Source organism: Mauremys reevesii, linkage group 8, assembly GCF_016161935.1.
Source record: "Mauremys reevesii isolate NIE-2019 linkage group 8, ASM1616193v1, whole genome shotgun sequence".
In the NCBI taxonomy this organism is placed as follows: domain Eukaryota; kingdom Metazoa; phylum Chordata; order Testudines; family Geoemydidae; genus Mauremys; species Mauremys reevesii.
Window position 1 is genome coordinate 55,871,039 of NC_052630.1, and position 24,730 is coordinate 55,895,768.

General features: G+C 37.5%; 1 protein-coding gene across 6 annotated transcripts in view; it reads right to left on the minus strand.

Moving 5' to 3' along the window:
* EDEM3 (ER degradation enhancing alpha-mannosidase like protein 3) overlaps nucleotides 1–24,730 on the minus strand; it is a 71,599-nt gene that overhangs the window by 34,790 nt on the left and 12,079 nt on the right. For all 6 annotated transcript variants that reach the window (XR_005583668.1, XM_039484648.1, XM_039484649.1 and 3 more), the window contains exons 5-19: nucleotides 23,823–23,935; nucleotides 22,685–22,838; nucleotides 21,331–21,465; nucleotides 18,712–18,817; nucleotides 18,012–18,109; nucleotides 16,361–16,486; nucleotides 14,750–14,833; nucleotides 13,543–13,626; nucleotides 12,837–12,961; nucleotides 11,483–11,648; nucleotides 7,238–7,392; nucleotides 6,163–6,316; nucleotides 2,701–2,895; nucleotides 1,653–1,818; nucleotides 94–279 (exon numbers count right to left, since the gene is read on the minus strand). Coding sequence is in view for 5 of the 6 variants with exons in the window: in XM_039484648.1 (XP_039340582.1) it covers nucleotides 94–279; nucleotides 1,653–1,818; nucleotides 2,701–2,895; nucleotides 6,163–6,316; nucleotides 7,238–7,392; nucleotides 11,483–11,648; nucleotides 12,837–12,961; nucleotides 13,543–13,626; nucleotides 14,750–14,833; nucleotides 16,361–16,486; nucleotides 18,012–18,109; nucleotides 18,712–18,817; nucleotides 21,331–21,465; nucleotides 22,685–22,838; nucleotides 23,823–23,935 (2,047 nt within the window). In the remaining variant the exon portion in view is untranslated. The remainder of the gene's footprint in view (nucleotides 1–93; nucleotides 280–1,652; nucleotides 1,819–2,700; nucleotides 2,896–6,162; nucleotides 6,317–7,237; nucleotides 7,393–11,482; nucleotides 11,649–12,836; nucleotides 12,962–13,542; nucleotides 13,627–14,749; nucleotides 14,834–16,360; nucleotides 16,487–18,011; nucleotides 18,110–18,711; nucleotides 18,818–21,330; nucleotides 21,466–22,684; nucleotides 22,839–23,822; nucleotides 23,936–24,730) is intronic.

Here is a 24,730-nt window from a genome sequence, read left to right on the forward strand (position 1 = left end):
GTAGAAAGTAAAAGCCATTATTCATTTTATATTTCACATTATGCCAACAGATAAAGATAAGTAATATTAAGACACACATGGCTTTGCCCTTACCTCTGTCTTTTGCTTTATCAGAGAGAAGCACTTCTACAGACTCATATTCTCTGATTGCATCAAGTATAATATTTCCTTCTTTGTTGAACAGGAAGAGCATGGGGATTTTGATGTCATCTGTATTCTTTCCATCACCAGCCATTTGGAATAGAGGAGCAGTGTCGCTGCTGCTTCCCTCATTGTCATCTAGCCAATAGAAAGTCAGAGTAAGCAGGCTTTTCCATTCTGTATATAGTTCAGATTGATGCTCTCCCATTTCACAGGATAATGGTAGCTTGAATAGCTGGTGTGGGAATTTCAGAGAATGTGCTACAGTTTAATTAGAATTCCCCAGATTTACAGTTTTCTAACCTTATTTCCTGTTGGAGACAAGAGGTTTCTGAGTGGACAGAAGCAAGTTAAGTTGAAAGGTGGAATGTATTTCAATTCTATTTGCTCGCCTAAAATGGTGATGAGAATTTGTGGGTGGGAGGGCATATTCTTAGGCATCTCCAGCATCTTTAATTCTGTATTTTCAACTTGCCTCAAAAGGCTCAATAGCTGATGGATGCCTGCCTGGCTGTGGAAAGTCAAGAATAGTGCTGGACCTAGAAGGAAAAAGCTATTTCACGAGCAGATGCATTCCTGAATGTAAAAGGTCTCAATGTACATCATTTCAGGATTGCTACTAATCCATTATCTATTTTCAATACTGAAAGAATAGTTACTCAACTTTTAATAAGGAATGTAAATGGTACATTTCTCTCTAGAACTACTAACTTAGTTGGGAAAGCATAGGTGAGGGAATGAAGCTGATAGAACAGAGGTAGGCAAACTACGGCCTGCGGGCCATATCCGGCCCGTGGGACCTTCCTGCCCAGCCCCTGAGTTCCTGGCTCGGGAGGCTCACCCCTGCCCCTTCCCCCGCAGACTCAGCTCGCTCCACTGCCACCGCAATGCTCCGGGCAGCAGGGCTGCAAGCTCCAGGGGCAGCGCAGCTGCAGAGCCCAGCCTGACCCAGTACTCTGTGCTGCACGTGGCTGGCTCCAGCCGGGTGGCGTGTCTGCAGTGTCGCCAGCCACCGGTGCTCCAAGGAGCATAGGGAGCAGTCAGAGGAGGGGTTGGATGGGCCGGGGTCCCAGGGGTGGGCCACGCCCCCCCTCCCCCCCACACACACCTCCAAACTGGCCCTCCATACAATTTCTAAAACCCGATGTGGCCCTCAGGCCAAAAAGTTTGCCCACCCCTGCGAATAGAACCACCATTCTCTTTCATTTCACAACACTGAGCTACAAACAAAAGTTAATTTGTAAATTCCAATTTGTCAGAACAAACCCCCACACTGAATTTTTCCACTAGTAGGTTTCTGTCTGGCTCCATTCTTGTGTGCAAGCAGGATAGTAAGTATACACACCTCATTTGTTCCAATAACAGGATTTCTGTACCTTGTTGTACTGACTGCTCACAAGAATGTAACAGATGCCTGCCAGCCTTGAAAATATGCTTATATATAATCTAAATAATCCTGGGAGAAAAAACAGGTTACATTTGTACAAAACAATAAGGATAGTTTTATTTACCAATAACAATGCCCCCTATTGCTCCAGCTTTTTGGATGTTTCGTGCCTTTTCAGCAAACATGCACTGGCCTCTCTGCATCAAAGCAATTTTCTCCTTCACTGCTTCAGGATTAGTGATCTCCGAGCATCCATTGTAAGGTTTACTGGTTGCAACAAATCCTCTTGTCTGTTTGAGAGATGTAATGATTTAAAATACTGGAGTAAAGCCTGTAAATGTTTCCTACCTTTTATAATTTTTCCAGTCATTCCAAAAAGTCATCCAGTGTTTCTCAGCATACTACAGGACCTTTATCCTAGTCTTTATTATGACAGAGTCTCAAAAAAGTTGTCTAATCAACAATTTTTGGACTGATTTAGTTTTCACATGGGCCAACATCTGTAACCTTTTATGTTTGTACTAACATCTTATAATAGCCTTTAAGTATAGTCAACAAAATATGGAATAATTATGGTTAAGATTATATCACCACAAACCATGTGAGAACACAGATATCCTTAGAACTTGTTTTAGAGCTAGAGCATACTCTGTGGGCTGAAATCCTGCCCCCCTTAAAGTTAATAGGAGTTTTGCCATTGACTTCAAAGGGGACAAGTAATTTGTCCCCGCTTTCTCTGTACTTCTGATGGGCTAAGGAGAGCCTAATCCTCATTAAACTTTTAAAATGTTGTAAATTCACAACTGAGTGGCAGCCATGCTGAATCCTAGCTGCTTGACAAGCTCTCTTCCCTTACACTGGCCCCTCCCTCTAGGATGCAAGAGGGATATTCCACATATAGCATTCAGAAAACAACTGGAGCACCTATGTGTGGAGTCTGAATCATGACTGGTGCCAAAGGAGAAAAAGACTGAACTCTAGAGTGTCTGAGTCAGAAGAAAGAATTTTAGATTGTGTGTTTCTAGCTATTAGATTTATATTAAAGAGCTAGCTGAGTATTTTGAAATAAATGTAATACTAGAAAATTAAGACCAATGCAACAGAGAAAAAGCACAAATAAAAAAAATTCAAGAGCAAATCATATGTTCTAAAGATTTTCACATTATACACACCCCTACGTTGTGTTTGGATAGGTCCATTCCAAATTGTGCTGGCCCGGCTGTCAATACCACCCTGCCAAAGAATGGGTGGGAAACAATTTGAACAGCACGAGGGGGTAGCTGCTGCTCTTTTTGTTGCTGACTGGATAGTTCAATCATTTCCTGCATGAATCGCAAACCATCTTCAGCATCAAGTGAACTTGCTGCCTAAGGAGTAAAGATATTAGGGTAAGTGGCTTCTTAAATATTTTGCAGAACCAAAATTTTACTGTTACTGGTGAATTCCTCCAAGGTCAGTGTTATAGCCCACCTCCTGGAAAAAGAGCTGACTTCTTCCAGAATCTGTCAGTACTGCCGCCAATCAACCAGGCTGAGAAGGAAAAAGCAATTGAGAGCACTACATTCTAAAGTCTAGCTCCCACAGGCCCATGACCTGTCCATCAGCTGTTTTATATGTAATTCTTTGGTAACAATTATACTTTAAGCATCTATCAAATTTGTCACAAGTTTCATTTTTTCCAAATCTCCAGTTTATACAAGTTTGATTATTTTTAAATTGCAATGGAAATAGTTGTTTTTAAACTAATAAACCTTTTCCTGCTATGTCTATTTCCAAGTATTACAGCAGAAAACCTGAAGCCAAATCTAAACAAAATGGGAACCGACTTGATTCTCATTGTCCAATCTGAGAAATGCCAAAGTTAAACAGCACAGACTATTAAAACCAAAAATTCTTTAAAAAAAAAAAATCTAATTTTTCTTTATCAGTAACACAGAATTATGTTTAAAATTTAAACTAAAGAAAGTTATCTTATTGTAAAGAACATGTGTCAAACACTAATGCAATAGACACTTAGCAGGGAGGGATAGCTCAGTGGTTTGAGCATTGGCCTGCTAAACCCAGGGTTGTGAGTTCAATATCCTTGAGGGGGCCATTTAGGGATCTGGGGCAAAAATTGGTCCTGCTAGCGAAGGCAGGAGGCTGGACTCAACTCAATGACTTTTCAAGGTCCCTTCCAGCTCTAGGAGATTGGTATATCTCCAATTATTACCTTTTATTACCTTTATTACTTCTTATAGGTGGTCAAGTTGACTGACTTTTTTGTATAGGGTGATCAGACAGCAAGTATGAAAAATCAGGATGGGGGTGGGGAGGATAATAGGAGCCTATATAAGAAAAAGACCCCAAAATCGGGACATCTGGTCACCCTAATTGTGTAAAATACATGAATGTGCTATTTTGCTGATCTGGAATTAGTGGTAAATCCTTACTTTTAAAGCAGTCTTCAAACAAAATATGGTTTGCAGAGAGAGTCAAACTGTTGATACTTTATCAAATAAAAATGTGAAAGGTAGAAATAAGTTAGAATTATTTCTCTGTCGCACAGTTGGTCAAACAATCATACTAGAAACACCACCAATTAGAAATTTCTGGATGACACTGTAGACCAACATTAGGATTTGTCATACTGCTAGAGTATTTCCAAAGAATATCATCTGATAATTACAATACTTGTGTATTTGTACAGCACCTTTCATGTGTCCTTTAACATTTTTCACTGTACAAAAGTGGGTAATTATTTTGATAGCATTCTGGTTTCTTTCTCTAATCCTGACAATTTTTATGCTCCAAACTAGGGGCTTGTGTGAATTTTGCCAAAGCCAAGTATAAGATTATAAACTCTAAATCCATGACACAGCAAGTGCAAAGTATTTCAAAATGTATTTGAAACCATCCACCTCAATGTAGCCTTGGGCTACTATGATACATTAGGTGCACCGACTTAAATAGACATCAAATTAATCTTCTTTTAAATATCAATTTATTGATGGCATTTACATCACTTCTACAAATGTGCCAATACTATATTAAATAGTGATCCAGGTCTGGGATGCTGTGAGACTTAAATATTAGTTTGATCACTTCATAGTTGTCTTAAATATTACATCCTCTTACTAAAATGAAAAAAATCCAGTCACATACATATGTAGTACCAAGACTGTACTGTTTGAAAAAGATACTTTTGTTCTATTATAAAGAACTATGCTTTATTTAGAGCTTGATGCCAATCTAAATAAAACACTAGAGCTTTAGAAATGCACATTTAAAATGATTTAGTAATTATTTTATGATCATGCTGTTTGAAGGAGTCATTTTTTACTCTAAAGCATGTTTGAACAAAACATTGATTTTTTTAAAACTAAATGACTCATTTTTTCCCTTGTCTGTGCTATTTTTAGATTTGTTAGAACAAGTGCTCTCTCTTTCAGTCCAGCTTCACCTTACAATGAGCTTTTAATTAGGGCACTATATCTTCTACAATTCAGGGACTGCCAAATCTGCTGAGGAAACCAACACAAAATTGTGCCTCACAATCATAGACTGTCAGGGTTGGAAAGGACCTCAGGAGGTCATCTAGTCCAACCCCCTGCTCAAAGCAGGACCAATCCCCAGACAGATTTTTACCCCAGATCCCTAAATGGCCCCCTCAAGGCTTGAGCTCACAACCCTGGGTTTAGCAGGCCAATGCTCAACCCACTGAGCTATCCCTCCTGCCTATTCATTTTTAAAATGAAGTTTTTAATTCTTAATGGCAGCAAAGAAAACTTTCCAAATGTGATGTATGCAAATTCTTGCAGTGATGTCAGCTTGAATCTGCAGACAGCCTGAAACAATTGTTTAATTTTGCTGGAGGGCTGGTTAACTTTGAATCTATAGCTGATAACACTTAACTGCACCTCTGATTATGCTGGTAAAGCTTAGATGCTTCTCCCACATTCTTCAGGTGCCAAATGTCTAGGGTGGCCAGATAGCAAGTGTGAGAAATCGGGACAGGGTTGGGGGGGTAATAGAAGCCCATATAAAAAAAAAGCCCCAAATATCAGGACTGTCCCTATAAAATCGGGACATCTGGTCACCCTACAAATGTCCAAGCTGCCAAAATCTGCAGCTTTCCCTCCCCCCCCAAAAAATCTATTATACTGTTATGAGTTTAGTGCAAAACTGTAGCACACTGAAAATTAAGTTTTCAGACAGCAAAAAACTGCATGTAATACCCAATTAAACAAATGCAAGGATTACTGATTAAAATGTGAATTTGTATTTTATTATTCATTTTCATGTTTAGTTCAATTTCTGCAGGTGTTGCACAATCCAAGTCTTTCGCTGCAACGTAAATAGGGCCTTGGTTGTAACAAGTAGAGATAATGGCACGTAGTTGCAAGACAAAGTTGAAGAAAAAGAGGCAAAAAAAATTAAACCAATTAAAAAATATTATTTATCACACGTAGCAACAAAGGAAAGGCAAAAAGGTATGCTGAAAGCTTCAGCAGGTCCCTTTTTAAAGCTAAGCAACCCAAACTGTGGAAGCAGAGTGAAACCAAGGGATGAAATCTGCTCCTAGTGCAGTCATTAGGAATTTTTCTACTGATTTCAATGGGCCAAGATTTCTACAAAATATATGTGGGTCTTACCTGAATTGCGTGCTGCACTAATTGTACTCTTCCATCTTTGAGGTGAATCAAACTGACTCCCATCTTCTTCAGTATCTCCAAATGCTCAGGGTTACTGGCCATGAAATCCCTGGCTCTCAGTGGCGGTTTTGGTCCACTCCCAAAACTCTCTTCTCTGCCAAAGATGGTAATGACCAAAATTTCATACTGGTAACATTTGTTAAAAAATTATCTAACAGTTTTACACATGAGAGGTGTACAAAGCTACAGACATAATATATACACAGCCATCAGAACCCATTCCTATCCTCCACTGCATGAACATTCCACTGGACTATCTCAAGCTGAAAATTAAAGTTCTAGCAAACAAAGCTCTTGGTAAAATGTTACCCTAAAATTATAATTGTTTTAAAAAGCTGAGAACTCCCCCAACCATTTTCCAGTGCAATGCTGATAATGTAAAACTGATACATCAGCAATCTGGTTAAAGTATGAGCCAGCACCCTTCAATATCATTTCTAAATGTTCAGCATCTTGGTAATGAATTTTAATAAAACCAGAAAAGCCAGTTTTCCTAACAGACTGAGCATCAGATGCATATAATGCAACTGTTACTCGGCCCTTAATTTTCACCTGCATAAATATTACAGTAGTCATATAAAGGCAGATTTTTCCAAATTTTACAGAACAACCTAAAATAAAGTACAAGACTTTAAAGTCAGTTAACTATAGAAATGAAACTGTTAATTTTCTTATTTATTCTCAGTGGTTTCAGATCCTCTTTGCTCTGTTTACAAATTGATTTTTTTTCCTAATTGGCACTACTGCAATCCTAATTTAGGATCTGCAACTCGTGCTGAGCTCATTCTACTCTTACATAATCGACTGCAGCTGGAAGTTAGCTGAACACTGGTAGGAAATGCAGCTAGCTTTACTGCCTATGCAGGGCCAAAAGGAATACTATCTTGTGAACAAAGTAAGCATATCTGACTAACATATGCAGAGGGGATTGGAAGGCTTTTTTTTTTAATAAATTGAATGACAGACAATATTCTGGCCATTCCTAGTGATGGAGGATATAAAACATGTATCTTACACTCTTGCAACGCCCCTAGGACAGCTCTTATCCACCACATTTTTCAAAGGTTCACGGATACTCTGAGCATACATAGGGTCATTTGGGAAGAGAATCTGGGTGTTCGGACATGTCCACTCAAAGTTACTGTCATCCAGCTCCGTGTATTCTGTTGTCTATAATGTACAAAGCAGATTATCTATTAAGAAACCCAATTACTCTAAATTGCTTATCAAAAGAAAATATCAAACAGTAGACTGCATCATCAAAGGTTACTTGTATACATACAAACCATATAACCATTGAAGGTAGGAAGATATCATATAACTACAATTACTAGCGAGGAGTAGTAGGACTTTGACTTGTCTGCTTTTTTGCTAGCTTCTTGGCATGTGCATAAAATGTTAAGTGTTAATGTTTGAAGCCTTTAGCATTCCAAGTGTCCCCTAGTCTCCATTTTTATATTATTTTTCTTTCTGAATAGCTCTCCTGTCTGTCTTCATAGCATTCCCAATCAGAATGGAACAAATGATGCTGGTCATGATTCTATTTTGCTGCAATTTGGTAAAGACATGAACAGCAGCAAAGACGCCAGAGGTGTGTAGCTGAAGACTCAAATGCAGTCCTGCCTTGGTTCCTATTTGGAAGGTTATCTTTGCATCCACAATGTCCAGAATTAAAAAAAAATAAAATAAAAAAACCCAAACCCTAGTTACAGAAATTGAAGGATTAGGCCCTCTACTGGTAAGTGGTGATTTCAAGCCGTACCGTACCAAACATCTGGTACCCTATGTAACTTCTTGTTCTCTGACAGGAGAAAACTGTGTTTTTTGCTTTAGGTGTAAAGTTAATAGTGTCTATATTTTTGCTGTGGCAGCTCCAGGCTATTAGGATTTCCTGTCTTATGTCAATAGACATGCCTCAGATTTTTTTTTATTTTTTAAGAATATTCCATGAGATCATCTCAGTTCAGTTAAATATCTTCTATTGATTTCTGAGCTGCCTAAGATGACTTGACACAAAGAAACCATAAAACTAAACATTAATAAATAAGGTTACTTTGCCACATATAGCATCCTGTTCATGGATTTCAATATGAACAATCCCCAGAGTCTCTTCCTCACAATCCATATAGCAACAGTCAAGTAAAGCTATGGGTGGCAAAACTATATCAACTAATTTCAAATCAGACCTTAACTGTAAATCAAATGACATTTGTTTTCCTTTGAAAGGAAGAGACTGGTTATTTGCAAATACCGCTGTTTTACTATAGCATAAGAAGTGCATAATAGTTTGATATCTGTTCCTGGCTCTGCAAATGACTTGGTGGGTGATCCCAGGCAAGTCATTTAACTTCACTACAGCCCAGTTTCCCCATCTGTAAAATGAGTATAATACTTATCTATTTACAACACACTTGTGAGAAAAGTAATTTAAGATTTATCAACAATTAATAATTCTCTAAGATCCAGTATTTAAAGGCATATAAAAAGGCTCCCCCACCCCCCAAAAAAACCCACAAAAATTCAAGTTGCTATAGCATAACAAAGTTGTTACTTATTTTATTGGAAGAAGTTGCTACATACTAAGTAATTGAGTGAGTAATATCTTAGAAGTATGACCTACAGGGAAAAAAGTCTGCAAACTAAGGTCCAGTAAAACTGTTCCCCCACTGTCTTCTATCAAATCAAATAGTGAAACAGGAGGAGGCCACCTTGCTAATCATGCACTAGGGCACAGATATTTCAAGTGGTGGCATGGTACTTAGAATAAAGATAAGCAATGCAGCCCATTAAGACATGTTCCTTTTTCCCCTCCCAGTCATTGCAATCAAACTGATTCTAAAATGATCAGTGTTTTGGTTTCAATAACCTTGTGTCTATTTTACAATTTCTTCCTTGATAGAAAAGCTCCTGACATCTGCTTTAAATGGGATCTTTTTCTATCTTTGCCTTAGTCAGATATTAGTAACTCAGACTGATGGAGATGTTTCAATGAAACCCTACTTTATCAGTATTTAGTAATTTAAAACAGTGCTTATATTGAATTTACTTTCACATCTTAGACCTGATTTTCCTCAGAGTTTTTACTGATTTTTAGGAGGCCCGGCTTCATACTCCCCAACAGCTGGACATAGCTACCATCAAGGAAATATTCTGCCTTCTATACAGGACACAATATACTCACTATACAGAACTTCGAGTTTCTACAAATATTAGTATAAACTTCATTTTAAAAGTTTTGCTTTAATAATACAGGCAAGTCACATCTTAGGCACATTTAACATGCGCGAAGTCAGCTTTGCATGGCGGCAAAAACAGGGGGGAAAAAAAACGAACAACAATAATATAAAAACTGCATCTGTAGTGCAGGCAATTCCGCCCACCATTCAACTCAATGAGTGTTTCACTATACATGGTTTTCGCTTTACGCGCTAACCGCGGAACGGAACCCTCGCATAAGATGAGACTTGCCTGTACAAGATCTGTGCCTTTTAAATCCATGCTTATCTTTTATTGGTACTATCCTGTTTTTCTGAAAGGTTTTGGAGACAGCCAGCACTTCCAGGGAAAGGACAGCGGAGCAATGAATAGCACAGATAGCTATCAGGGAACATGACCAATTTTTGTTAATGAAGGTTAACATGCAATGGCGTTAATGAATTCTGTATAGCACACTACAAATTATTTTACAAGTCTAATCTCAAAATTATTGGTCTTCAGGTTCCTAGAGCAGTATTTCCTTTATTTTCAATGTTGAATTCACTCAATATAGCTGTGAAGCTTCTCTTGAATTTACTAAGTTCTCCAGGAAGAAAGCCCTCAGCCAAAAAAAGTCTGTGACCTCAGTTTCCCACAACTGATCTGACACACATCTCTACTGGGATAAAAAACCCATGGCACCAAGTCTCAGAGCCTGGGTAACCTCAGACAGACTTTTGGGGCTTGGACTGCCAGGCTATAAAATTGCAATGTAGTGGTTCAGGCTCCAGGCCAGCCATGGGTTTTTTATTATGTTTATTATAAACATACCTTGAGTGTCTTGTCTACAATGCACAGCGGGCGAGTGTGATTTCTAAAGCACATCAATGTGTTGCACACTAACTGGTCTGCTGTCATGAACTACAGTTTCCCTATTACACATGAATATAGTGCTCTTTCAAACAGCACTACGTTAATGCACACTTGGGCCAGTTAGTGCGCAACACCCTGGAGTGCTTTAGAAGTCTCACCCTTATAGTGCATATTGCCTTGCTGTGTAAATAAGTAAGAAAATGCTAAGTAATGGATTAACTAAGAATTATCCAAGAGTGAGCACACTTCAAGTCAAAATAATGGCAGATTAACATTGGGGGAATCCCTAGGTGATAAATAATCCTCTGTTCACTTTCTCATCTGTTTATTTAGCCTGTCAGATGAGCTACTGATACTGGAAATACCAGTCTCTCAGAAGGAAAGCAGCAAGAAAAAGTACTGTTTAGACTACATCACCATGACCACTTCCAGTAGAGTCTGAGTCGACTGTTGCCACTCCCGTCAACTCCGCTTCCGCCTCTTGCAAGATGGAGTTCCGGAGTTGACAGGGAGCGCAATCAGGGATCGATTTTATCATGGCTACACTAGACGTGATAAAATTGACCCCTGATACATCGATCACTACCCACCGGATCAGCGGGTAGTGAAGCCCTGCTCTAAGAGCCTGAGTGAGCTCAACTATAGCTCTACTGATTTCAACATTTCACACCAGCTGAGGATCTGGCCCTAGAGCTGGAAAGCTAACTTGGGTTTCCTCCCAGGTACTAAACCCTAGATCAGCAGACTTGCTCACTCTGCATTTTACTTTTCCCTTAATATAAAAAATGACTTGGCAAATTTAATCTAACAGTTAAAGTATTTTTAAAGAGGAAATAAATCTGAGCTCCACAAAACAAGAAAATGTATTTATTTATTTAATTTATTTGACGATTAGGGTTTTATTGGTTTGTTTTTTGTAAGCAAGTGTGTTCTGTGACCTTTCTGCCAAGTTCCAGCCTGGAGCAAGGTTTTATGGTTGAGTTATAAATACCTTAAAAACAGGTTTGGTCATGGAAAAAACTGACAATATTCATGGGTGCCACTAATTACTGTCATGATAAAACAGTTTGTATTAAAATCTGTAAGCAATGTCAGATTTTTGAAACTTACCATTTACCCTGATTTTTCCATCTAAAAACACTTCAATTAAAGTGGTATTAAAAATAGACTGAAGTTTAAAAAGGTCACTCACTGTATTTTTCTTAGACATTGTTTGGTTTGTAGTAGAGAGCCAAAGAGGCAATAGATGAGCCTCTGTAGTGAAGATATAATCTTCTATATCGAAAACCATGTCTTCCTTATCAGCAAAGAGCAGGTAAAGGTATTTAAACATCTCAGCCAGGAAGAAAGAATCCATTCTATGGGGCAAAGGAGGGGGGAGAGAGAGAAGATAGCCTTAAGAACAGTACAATTTCCCAGAGTGGCAGTAAAACAAATGCTCAGGATACTCCATTTCCAAACAGTTAATGATACTTAGCATTGCAGGTTTGTCATGGTGGGGAAAAAAGTCAAACAGGGTCATATTCCTGTTTTTCTGTGACTTCCCCACAGCTAGAGATCCTGCCCTGGGGTGGCTGGGCTCAGCTCCCCACTCTGCATTGTAACCTGGCACACGCAGTCCCAGCACTGCTCAGGTTTAGCTCAGCTGCCTTTATGTCATGATGAAGAGAAAGGAGGGAAGCAGGGCGGCCAGGCCGCATTTGACTGAGCTGAATAGCAGCACTGGGTTGTGCTAAACCTGAGCCTGGGCATAGAGCAGAGCCCAGAGAGGGCAGGGGGAGGTACCGTTCAGCCCTGCGTGTCCCCTGTGGCTGCTCTCCTTAGGGGAAGCTCCAACATCCAGGCTGCATTCCACCTTCCCAATGATGATCCATCCTGGGAAGGGGGCTCAAGAAAGTGACAGGGTCCTCCCTTCACAACCCACAGTGTCAGGGCTCAGGTAGGGGACGCAGCTTTTACAAGCTGTTCTAAAATTTACCGAGGCTGCTCTGTGTTTAATTAAAAAAAAGGCTGTGACAAATCTGCAGCCTTAATGATAACTTTTGAGCTTATTAGCCCTGCTTGAGTGCTGCAACTACTGCAGAATTCCAATAGGAGGATATTTCCCTCTGTGTTTACAGAGGGAAATAACAGTTCAAGAAGTTCAATGGAAAAGTGGTGTTACAATAATAATATACTGCTTGAGAATTCCAAAGTCAACATTTTTCAAATATGAAATATGCTTCAAATTTAATCTACTTAACCATTGTCAAGTTTTATTAAAAAGATCTATACAGAAAATATCAGAATAGGCTGTCTTCACTTTAATACAGAAAGGTTATAATTTAAGGCTATGAATTTTAAAAGTGTTTAAGGCCAATTAGACTACAGATATTCCATTAACATCAAATCAAATATGCATAATCTGAGGGTTGGTTTATTTAGATGAACACAGAATACACCATCAGCACCTATCCAAAATTCAATTAATCTCAATACACATAAAAATAAGTTAATCAGACTCCTTTTATATTTTCTAATAAACTTAAAAATCACTACACACTTACCTGTCCTCATGGCTTCCAGTACGAACATCCTTCATTGCAGCAAATCCACAAGGTACTCTAGCATATTTGTTTAAATTTTCAATGAGCGTTTTTCCTACTTCTAGGTAGTAAGGGTCCCCAGTAGCCTATTTTTAGAAAAGTTGCACAATACTTAGATGTCATGTAAAATGTATAGCTGGTTTTTTAGAACTACTTGCTATGCATTAGTTTCTGGTATGTTGCCTTTTTTTACACATCCATTAAATGTAGTGTCATTGTTTCAAAAGAGAAGAGCCATATGCAGAAGAGAAAGTTCCTTTCAAATATAGTGCATTACCATTTACACTACATGGACAAACTATACTATGCTGGGACAATCAAAGGAAGACAAGGGAGTTACGCCCAGATTTTTAAAGATATTTGAAAGTAAGACTTAGGCCTTGCAGTGCCTAAATACCTTTACAAATCTGGGCCTCAGGCACCCAACTGTTACTGAATCTGAAGGGGCTGGGCTCCTTTGTACCTTTGAAAATCCTTCTCTTATAAAACAAAACTCTGAAGACATTTCCCAACAACAAAGAGTGCCTACATCTGGCTTGCATGCCATAAGCATTTAACTCTGGCACCAATGGACGAATTGGGGTCCAGTTTGGGACACAGCACCAATAAAATCCAAACCTTAGTACCAAGTGTCAAAAAGCCAAAGCGATGAAGAAAGGGGTCTTACTTTATACAAGAAATAGGTGCTTTCTGCAAATTCTGGTCTTAAAGGGTGCTGAGCCCAATGAACCCTGAAGTCTGTTGTGAAAGCCTGAGGAAGAAAGAATAGAGATAAATAAATGGAGGCATAAAAATATATAGACAGTGAATTATTATTTTAGATTTCAAAACAAATAGGCAGAAGGGAGCAAGTCCTGATCAACAAGCTCTACTCCTTTCTCATTTATTTCCATTTCTAATTATGAAAAGCCCCTATCCAAATTTGCTCTAGGATTCCTGTCAACAGTTAGAAGATTACTTTCTGAAAAAAATATTCTCTGATGACAGGCCTGATTCTGATCTTACATACACCAGTATAAGTCAGGCAATGGCGTTACTTCAGAGTAAAGACAGAGTTCAAAATCAGGCCCTATGCACCCATTTGATTTATTCTGCTCTATTCTGGATTCATGTAGCTGGGATAAAGTCAGACATTCAAAGTTATTCATCCTTCATGTGTAGCAAAGGTATAAATCCAGAATAGGCAGGTCTGACTATGTTAAAAACAAAACAAAACTGCGACTTATCTCTGAATGCTAGAACAGGCAAGCAGCCACCTATGGTATGAATACTACAGCAACTAGTCAGCAATCGAATGAGTACCAGAAAAACAAGATAGCCTCTGTCCACTGAAGACCAAGGACCAAATTTTTAAGTTCCTATGCAAATGTTGCAGTAATGACTGTACACGGGCAAACCGGCTTTTGTGTACACAATTAACTTGTTTTCAGGCTCAACACAATATCCGTAGGTACGTTTTCAGAGGCTCGATGCAAATATGGCCCTGAACATGTTACTTCTCCAATGGATTCAGGCTTCACTTGGCCAAGAAACAGAAGGAAATGAAAAGTCAGCGTGATTTAATAGCATAAAGCCATTACATCACCAAGAAGATAGTTTCATATCAATGTTATGTAAACTTTATATACTAGTGTGAAGTGATCCAAGGTCAGTTTAAAAAATAAAATTTATTCATTATCACTTATCTGTTATATAACAATTGTTTCCCACTATTGGTAGTTACAATATCTCAGGGAAAAATGTTTCTTATCCAGAACACCACTCCTGTTGTGCATGTGAGTTTGTACCATCTTTTTTTTTTTTTTAAGTTATACATTATGTCTAGTATTACTTGAACTGAGATCACAATTAGTTTACATAACCTTCCACCTTACCTCAGGAAGAAAGTTATGCTTTTTTATCACCTGATATAACATCTCATGAGTTTCAATAGCAGGTCTAATGTCACCTTTCAATACCTACAAATCAAGAACAATAACAATGAATACATAAAAGTCAGGCATGATAGCTGTACAAGACTGTATACATTGCCAGCATAGACAATAATATAGTAAATCATGATCCTTTGTTTCAGTGTATAATCTGCTTTATGTTTTTCTATTTAGCATGGGATAGGAAACATATGAGTGACTGCAACCCTTAAGAGACTACTATTTCACAGCAATCATAACTGACTTGCGGGAAAGAGGACAGGATCATACTCAGACTGAAATCCTGGTTTAAAAGGGAATTTGCCCAGGTTTGTGACAGATGTTACAAAATGCATCTGTAGCCCAGGACTTGAATGGACCCATTCCCTTCAGTTCAAATTTTGCTACCAGAATTGCTTTTGAAAGCTCTGAGGACAGATTCTCAATCAGATATTTAAAGCCCCTTGGGAATTCAGAGTGGCTCATATGATTGTAAAGCCCTAGCGGGCTGCAGAATGAACTTCTCATGCAATCATAATACCAGCCTTCTGAGTCTGGTTGTAAGTAAATCCTGGAACAAGAGACTATTCTTTTTATTCATCCATACAAAATGTATTCTTACAAAGATTTATTCTAAATAGAGGGAAGAAATACAAGCAGGAAACTTATGTTTCAGAGATTCCACAATGAACACTCAGAACGATCTGAAAAAGATGGGAGTGGGGTTGTTTTGAAAATCAACACTGCTACCAGTTGCAAAGTCATTTAATCTGGAAGACTATGCAGTAGGTCATGGAGGAAAGACAGGCAAGGGAACTAATGACAAACATCTGTAGCATATACATGCGGGGTGGGGAGGAGGAGAGGAGATATAATGAAGGGAGCCAATGACAAAGGTAAGACAGAAATATTAACAGGAAGCCTTAAGACCCATGAGTAGGGTGGCCAGGTATATATTTTAGACTGCTAGAAATGGAAGTTGAGCATCTGATATGCCTTGAAACCTTTTGGTTACCACTTTGAATTTGGGTAACAAAATCAGTAAACTGTGAGCTTGGCAACTAAGAACTATATCCTAAGAAGAAAAGGGATCTCTATAGTTGAGAGTTAAATGAAAAGGGGGGGGAGAGAGAGAAGAGAATTATCTTGCTCCACTCTTGCAGGAGTTTAGTTTTTTCTCCCCTAAAAATGATTTGCATATGAATTTAAAAAAAAAACTCTAATAGTTGTCTGCAGAAGTTAAGTCAAGCATTTTACATGATCTTCAAGGAGTTAAGAGGTAAAAGAAGCAGAGCCAGGTAGATAATGAAAGGGTATGAACGTTCAGACAGTTTTCCCTCTTAACAGCCAGTACAAACTTGGAAATAATTTGATGGCTGCATGATTTAATATAACCAGCAGAGAAAGCGAAGGCAAACAAATCCCTCTTCCACATCAGATAACATTTTTAAAAGTTAAATTACTGAGCCTAAATGACAACAGCTATATTATGTATTTTTCATATCTGTTTTTACGAACAATTATTAGTAAGTCCATTTAATGTGATCTGGGGACTGGAGGTTTTAGAAACCTTACCTGCAAGCCTGGGAAGAATGCAAGCAAAGAATCCATCCAGGTCCGAGCATTTAGCATTGGTTTGTGAATATGAACATCAAGCAGAAGAGGTGGCTGACTAATGTACCTCATTATGGCATCGTAGTGCTAACAAAAACAGAAACATCATTAGCTCACATCTCTTTCAAAAGGGACATGAAAACCCAGTAGTTTGCTATATTTCATTTCAGTAAGGTAATGGTCTCAGGGAAGTGCATCCCTGCAATTAGTAATGCATAAATAAAAACACAGTTCCTAGTTACGCAAATCAGAATGTAAGAGTCTGAATAATTATTGCACAGCTAAACAGTAATATATACATATACATGTTCACAAATATATCCAGCAACCATTGCCATGAATATCCAAGTTTTTTCTCTGTTTGGCTACTATACCTCATCTACATTGTCTGGCTCCTGTGGTATAGTTTTTAAGTTGGCTAACAGCAATAAAGATGGCTGCAGTTTCTCACTTACTTTGGCTGAAGCAGAGAACTCTAAAATGCATGTATAAGAAAAACACCAAACGGGAATAACTGCTGTAAAGAGTTTTAAAAACCCTTTGAATAACTTGTCTGCTTACCCACTCCTAACCCCTCTTTTCCCCAGGACAGCAGTCTTATTTGTGTTTGCATTGCAGGCCTCACAGTTTTTAATATAAAGTCCTCAACTTTCAGTTGAGGAGTTTAGGAGGTAATACTATATCATGGGCTGAACAAATAGGAAACCCAATTAAATTATTATAATGACAGCTATACACATTAGCAATATAAATTATTTGTCTGACTTTTATATTGCTTGCAAGAATCAAGAAAATTCATTTCATTTGTGCATCACCGTTCTGTATCATAGCTCAGTGGTTTGAGCATTGGCCTGCTAAACCCAGGGTTGTGAGTTCAATCCTTGAGGGGGCCATTTAAGGAACTGGGGTAAAAATCAGTCTGGGGACTAGATGATCTCCTGAGGTCCCTTCCAACCCTGATATTCTATGATTCCATGATTATTCTAGTGAAAAAAGTTCATAATTTTCAGAAAACTTAGCAGTCTTATGAATCTAATAAACCTATGAACAAAGGCACGTTTTTGCAGGTTATATTCATACAAGCATTGGGCTGGCTTAGTGTCTCTGTACTCATGGCTCTGCTCCGATAGATGAAACCCAGAATTTGATTTTCAGGTTCTGTCTGTTGCTCTGAGAGCCAGCAGGAGCTTTCAGCTTACTTTGCGATAAGAGAGGCCTTACATTAATAGGGTTTTCTGTACAACAGTGTAAAAGTAGCATTGTTGAGCTCCAAAGTAAGTGTCAATACAGCCCTCCATGGTTAGAAAGATATGGTTATACTGGTGTGGGACGCAAACAAGGAAAGATATATAGGAGCTCCTTCAGTCCCACAGCTACATAGGAGGTCTCCAACCTTGTTGGGCAGGGAAGAGGAACATACGTGGGTACGGTAGTCAATTCAAGTTTGGCTACAACACATAACAGAAAGAATGAGCAGTATGGACATTGCAAGATTCTGAAAAACCTTGCAAAGTCCATGAAGTACAAAGCAGGAATCTAACAGCTAACAGACAACACTAAAAATTATTCTTAAATGGGGAAAATACTTGAGCAAAAAGTTAAATCAACTTACTGTGTTAAATCTTTCCAGGAAACGGTCATCTCCAAGCAAGACATAGGCTTTTAATAAATATTCATAATACGAGTCTATTCCTGCTCCAACTCCACTATCTAGAAATAGCACAAGATACAAAAGTACTGTATTTTTAAATTTAAATAGTTACATGGATAAAAGTTTTCAACTGCTAATTTTCAATTTCATTTCAATGGCTATTGTTTGAATGAAAGAAAAGAGGGGATGTTCAGGACAACTGATGGTGCAAATAAAGGAGCAGGTAGATTAATGAAGGGCTGCACTGAGTAGTGTGCAGTATTTTCCTGCTTTTTTGAAAATGTGTTCTAGTATATTTGAACATAAAAGAGTATGCTCAGGCATGCTATTAAGTCAAGTGTTTAATTTTCTTGTACGAAAATATTTTTATTGCCCTGAATACACAATTACACTCTTATTTGTACTTTACTGTGCACTTAAAGTAGATTCTTTGAAAATTTGGCACTAAGAAATCTCTCAGCATCCTGGGAATTAGGGAATGTTTTCCTTGAAACAAAAACTGAGTTCTCAGGCAAGATATTCTTGCAGAGAAAGACTAGGCTTCATTATACCTGGTTTCTTCAGATCTGAAAGTCCACTTGCCTTCCTAACGGTATTTTAAAATAATTTAAACTCCCAAGAGCTGCATGTGATCATGGGTCTTAGAGTCAAAGCCACATACCTTTGCGGACCCAGTCTCCAGTATGTATATTAATAGTAACTCCCACTAAATTACTGTTGCGTTGTCTTTTTTCCCAAAGAAAATCAAGCGCCTTCCGTGCATATTCCTGCAACCAACAAAAATTTTTAATTTAAGTGTAATTACAGGGCAATGCAGGAGGCAAGAAAAAGCATCAGGTGCTGGTATACAAGCTTTTGGGGGTTTTGTCCACTAAAATAATGGAGCTCTGAAGTAGTATAGATATAGATATAGAGATATATAGATTCATATTTAGATTGAACGTCGAAAAGGTAGAACTACGAAGCTCAATAATGCATTGAATTCTCTTGAAAAGCAGCACTTATTCCATTTAACCAGTCATTTTGTTGCTAATTAAAAGTATTTGTATTCTATCTGTAACGGTTACCTACACACTATATAGCTTTGGGCAAGTCACATAACTTGTCTGTGCCTCTGTTTCCAACAGACAAAATAGGTATAAAGACCCTTTTTGTTTATAACCATTAAAAAATCCTTCAAAAATTAAAAACGAAAACCTTATATAACATTTCAAGGCCCTCCAATGAAATAGTGCAACAACTAATTTCTTCTAATCCAATGGGATATAGTCAGATTGCCTTCTAAATTATGCCTACCCCATCCCCACTGCCACATACATCTTTTCAGATGTTTCTAGGTGGCACAGTAGCTCTATCCAACAGTTAGGCTAAGTATGTGCAGTAGCCCCCTGTAAATACACAAAGGGAGGCATGAACTGGGGTGACAACCTAAGCCAAAAAAGGATACAGACAACCAGCCTGGAATGCTAGGTTTTAAGGGTGAGATAATCAAAAGTACTCAGTGTTGGCCTAACTGTTCTCATTGACTTTAATGAGAGCAGAGTTAGGCCAACACTGAGTGTTTTTTAAAAATCCAACCCCATCTCTCTCAATGGAGGATTTCTATCTTTAACATTACAAACGGAAGACAATACAGCTATGTATACAGCACTCTTCATACAGACTACTGTGAATCTGAGTTGGTTGCTCACTTGGCTGAAACAGGGCACTGCTGACTTAAGAGTCTCTTGGATGGTGACTCCCTTCTACAAACAAGAAGAGAGAGCGGCAGACAGCAGTGAGAGTCAGAAGGCTGTTGAAAATATGCAAAAAGTCTCTGATTCTAAAGGCTTCAAACCAAATGCTTGGGCAGTTTGTATTGCAATATGTTACATAATGGGAATAGATTGGTATTAAAAGGGAGTAAACCATGAATAATTTAAGATGTATTCAGATACAATAATCTAAACAGAAAGCTAGCAGTGTGCTCCAGGAATTAACTCTGAAATATTTGGTTAATCAAATTAAGAATGAAAAATATTTTACAGCTGAACCCAGAATAAATCTTGGTCGAGCCTGTTTAATTTGTTTACACACTACATCAAAGGAGAGAATCTGTCTCAGATCTCTAGTCCAGCACTCGGATTTGACAAAGCCCTATTAGTATGTGTCAGATATTTTTGACTTTCCAATGGGAATAGTTACTTAGAGACTTTTGAAAATTATTACATCTTTAGTGAATAAATTGCAGTCACCACACTTACACTGCTGTAAAGTTACAAGCCTTATTTAAAGAAGTTAGACCCCTTAGTTTTACTTTTTCACTTTAATATCTTTTTTGCTTTTCAATGAAGCAGAACAAGAAAATGCATTTCAAAAACAGTTCCACTCTTAAAAGTAGCAGTGTGAAACTAGCACCTTGTTATTCAAGTTAACTATGTATTCAGAATCGTACCTGCATTTTTACTCCGATTAGCCTTGCACAGCCAGTACAGTTAAGAGAAATTGGCTTATACTTCCCCTTATGAAGTTAAAAAAACAAACCAAAAAAACTGTGTTGCATGGCAATGAGTACATCTGTACAACCCCAGTAAAGAGAATGGGGGTTGCACACATCACTAGGGCATAACTTGGAGACCACAGATGTCACTGAGGGCCTAATCTGGTCTGCAGAATTTTTAGCAAATGAAGGGGAAGAAGAAGGAAAGACAAAGCTCAGAGTCAGGGCCTATTTATATATACTGGGCTGGCAAAAAACTTTTTTTTTTTTTTTTTTTTTTTGGGTGGGGGGGGGGAGAGAGAACAAAACAAACTTTTGCCTTGAAAAAAAAAAAAACAAAGTTCACTTCGCTATTCGTAGTAGATTTTTTTCAGAACAGAAATGCACTTTAAATACCATGTGCCTCAATTCTCTTCTTCAATGTTAGTCAAACAAATCAATAGAACCTTTCTATCCAAGCACCTCGGAAAGAGTCTATTAACCTGATTCTTCAATATATTAAGTTTACTTAGTTTTGTATTGATATTACTACTTTTACTGTAAATCACCTTCTAGAACTTTTTGAATAAAAAAATTAAAATAGTACTTAATTAGATATGCCATATTAGTATATTTCTGAAAACACAACTTATCCTTGTGCACAGTAAAGCTAAAAGATGCAAAATCCATTACCAGTCACAAATACAACTAATCAGAAATTCTTTCACTCTTTACCCATGGATTTGAATTAAAATTACAATAATGTAATAGCATGCAGTTCAAAACCTAACCCCAATAAATAAGAGACCATAGAAAGCAAACCTCAAATATTGATGTTCCTGTGAATCGGCTTAGAGCAGCAAACTCAAGTATCAAGGTACCTGCACAAGCTGTACAGGTATCAGTCTCTGTTCCTGTTCGAGCTTCTGGACTTCTTAAACCAAATTTTAAATTAACCTAAAAGAAAGTAGAGATTGTATCTTTTACTAGCTGCAAATATATATATATGTCAATGATGGGAAAGAGATAAGAACTTAGATACTGTACTTTATCTGTTCTTTATTTGTTCTAATTAAAAAACAAAAATCTTAATCTAGTCTCAGCTGACACTACAACTACTCTTAACTCTGCAGCCACAAAAAGGTATGTTGGGTAAAATTTTCAGAAGTGCCTATGTCACTTAGAAGTAGAACTGCATGGAAACCGTTTCTCATCCTACCAAAAAAAAAAAAGTTCAAGATTTAAAAAATTTTTCTTGTTCTGCATCAGGTCAAAACAGAGACCTTTCAAAATTATTTGTGAAAAATGAGAGAGAATCCAATATATTCAACAACCCAGTGGTAAGGGCTACTCGCCTAGGATGTGGAACACTCAGGTTCGAGTCCCTGCTCTGTCTGATACATTATAATTAACCAATAAGCTAAGAGTGTGCGATGCTTTAGCTTCATGTAATGAAAAGTTACAAATATAAAGAAAAATTCCAAATTATACCCCAGCAATAACCTTCGCAAAACAAAAAAACCTGGAGACTTTTTTTTTTTTTTTAAATAGGCAAACTGAAAGTTAGGTGAATTTTGAGTTGAATCCAAATGCGCATGCTGAACACTCCCAATTAACCAGGCTGTAGAAGGCACATCAATACATTTTAAGTAACACTGAAAAGCCATTGTTGTTCCAGATTATTGAGTCATGCCTAGAGGTGCAAGATACTAGTAGACAGGGGTTTCATGAGATTTCTGCCATCTCTAATGAGTCAGAATGATGCATTCTGGGTCATTGTCAGCAAACCTGGAAAAGCAACAAGCTTAGACAGCCCAAAACAAAATTAAAGAAATTAGTTAGCACTGGTCACAAAATATTAATTGATCTGAATAATTAGATATATGCAAAATATAAGTATCTGTGATAAATGTTTACACCCACAACTGACACTAATAAAAAAGGGCTTATAAAAAAGTTTAAATAATTTCTGTGCCAAATGCCTCCACAGCCTAGTTAGCAAGGACATTCAGCCTCTTTTTAACTCACAACTGAACTATTTTCTGATCCTAGATACAAAGAAAATTAATGCATAATCTGTCACAAATAAGGTTCTCTCCCTTTCTACTAAATAACTTGCTGAAATATTAACAGTTTTGCCTATCATGTGGGGTGATCTGAATTATAAAACACTTACTCTTGGATACGGGAGACCACTAGTAGTGTTAAAAGCAGGTAAAAGTTTGTAGCCCAGTTGTTTTGCCATGTGCAGAAGTTCACCACTGTACCACTGCATGTATTCACCTTTTTCTTTCAGCATAATTGCCACTGAGTGCCCACCTAAAAGACCTCTAAACACAAGAAAAGATATCCACGTGTATTTCACATCAGTAGGGCACAGCAGTGCAATAATTTCTATCATTTGTGACAAGCACTGTATAAACAATTGTGATGTATGTTTCAGAAGTGCTGAGCACATACAATTCCAACTGAAATCAATGGAAGCTGTGGTGATGAGCAGATCATTAACAATAAATTGTTCCCTATAGCATTTCACTGAATACATATAAAACACATTGAAGTAGTAGATTATTGAAGAGAACTAGATGATTAATCCTGCACATGGATGGGGTAGAGGCCAGTATCTTAAAGGTTATCATGAGCTAAATAAAGTTATGATGTTTATATAAGCCCCTAGTAATCAAATACTGATTATCATTTACTTCTATGTGAAAACTTTCTGAAAATGTAGTAAAGATATCTGAATTCTGAGGAGCATACTTGTTTAATATCTATAAACAAGCTTCTTTGAAGAAACCTGTCAGCACCTTGATGATTTTTGTTTTAAAAACACAAATAGATGTTGTCTGTCTTTTTCATCCTCAAGAGTGATTATCACCTTTCAGAATTATCCCTTAGCCACAGACCTAATATACTGCACACTCCTTTTTGACTCAAAACATAAATAACTAGAACCCATGAGATTGTACAAGTCGAATTTTATAAACTAGAGAAATTTGACATTGTGTATATCAAATGTCTGACAACATAATCTTAGCTTTGAGGCCATGTCTACACTAGGAAAATGAGGTTGTCAGCCACTGCTATCCTGGCACTTTTTTCAATTGGTATTGAAAATAGCTCTCCTGCTGGTGTCAGCCAACTGAATTTGACATCTATTATATAAGTTCCTTCCTACAACAGAAGTTAAATTCTGTTGATCCAGGGGAACCACCATTCTCAACATCAGCTGAGGTGGAAGGAAATGTTTGACAGGACATAAGCTTGAGATCACATCTTAAGTGCACTGAAAATGAAGAAAACTAGTTACTTACCCAAGGACTCTTATGTTAGTTTCAAACACTGATACAACTATGTCATTATCTAAATTAACATCTTTTATCACATTTTTTACAGCATCTTCAAACTCTTTGGTTTTATTTAACACCTGGAAAACAAAAATAACTTTAGTCATTTTAGGTTCTGATGCTGTAAAAATGATCTACTTCAAAAAGTGCTAGTGTAGTCAGACATTCAAGTATGATATAAAGTTCATTATGTTAAAAAGCAGGAAATACTCAAAATGGCTCAAATTGCTTTTCTGCCTGACCATATCATATTCTGATACATTATGTGAACAGGTATCAGTGTTAGTCTGGTTTGCTATAGTGACATACGTGAATGACAAAGTAGTTTTCAACAGGGAATAATTCACTGAAAATGTGTGTGACGATTACCCAGTTTTGTGCCTTTCTTTCACTATAGTACATTATAGTCAGTGTTTTCTACCGCCTGCACCCACATATTCTATTCCTCGAAATCTGGAACTGAACTCCACAGTTCAAGCTCATGCCTGCTATAAAGTCTGAATATAGAACAGTCAAGCGATTTAAAAAATTAATCGTGATTAATCATGCAATTAAAAAAGTAATAGTTTTTACTGCACTGTTAAACAATAATAGAATATCATTTATTTAAATATTTTTGGATGTTTTCAACATTTTAAAATATATTGATTTCAATTACAACATAAAATCCAAAGTGTACAGTGCTCACTTTATTTTTGATTACAGGTATTTGCATGGTAAACAACAAAATAAATATTTTTAAATTCACCTAGTACAAGTACTATACTGTAAATTTTGCCTAAGAAACATAAGAACAGCCATACTGGGGTCAGACCAAAGGACTTTTTTCCTTCAGAACTGGTGCTGCAGAGCTCCTGGTGGCCACTAGGGGCCAT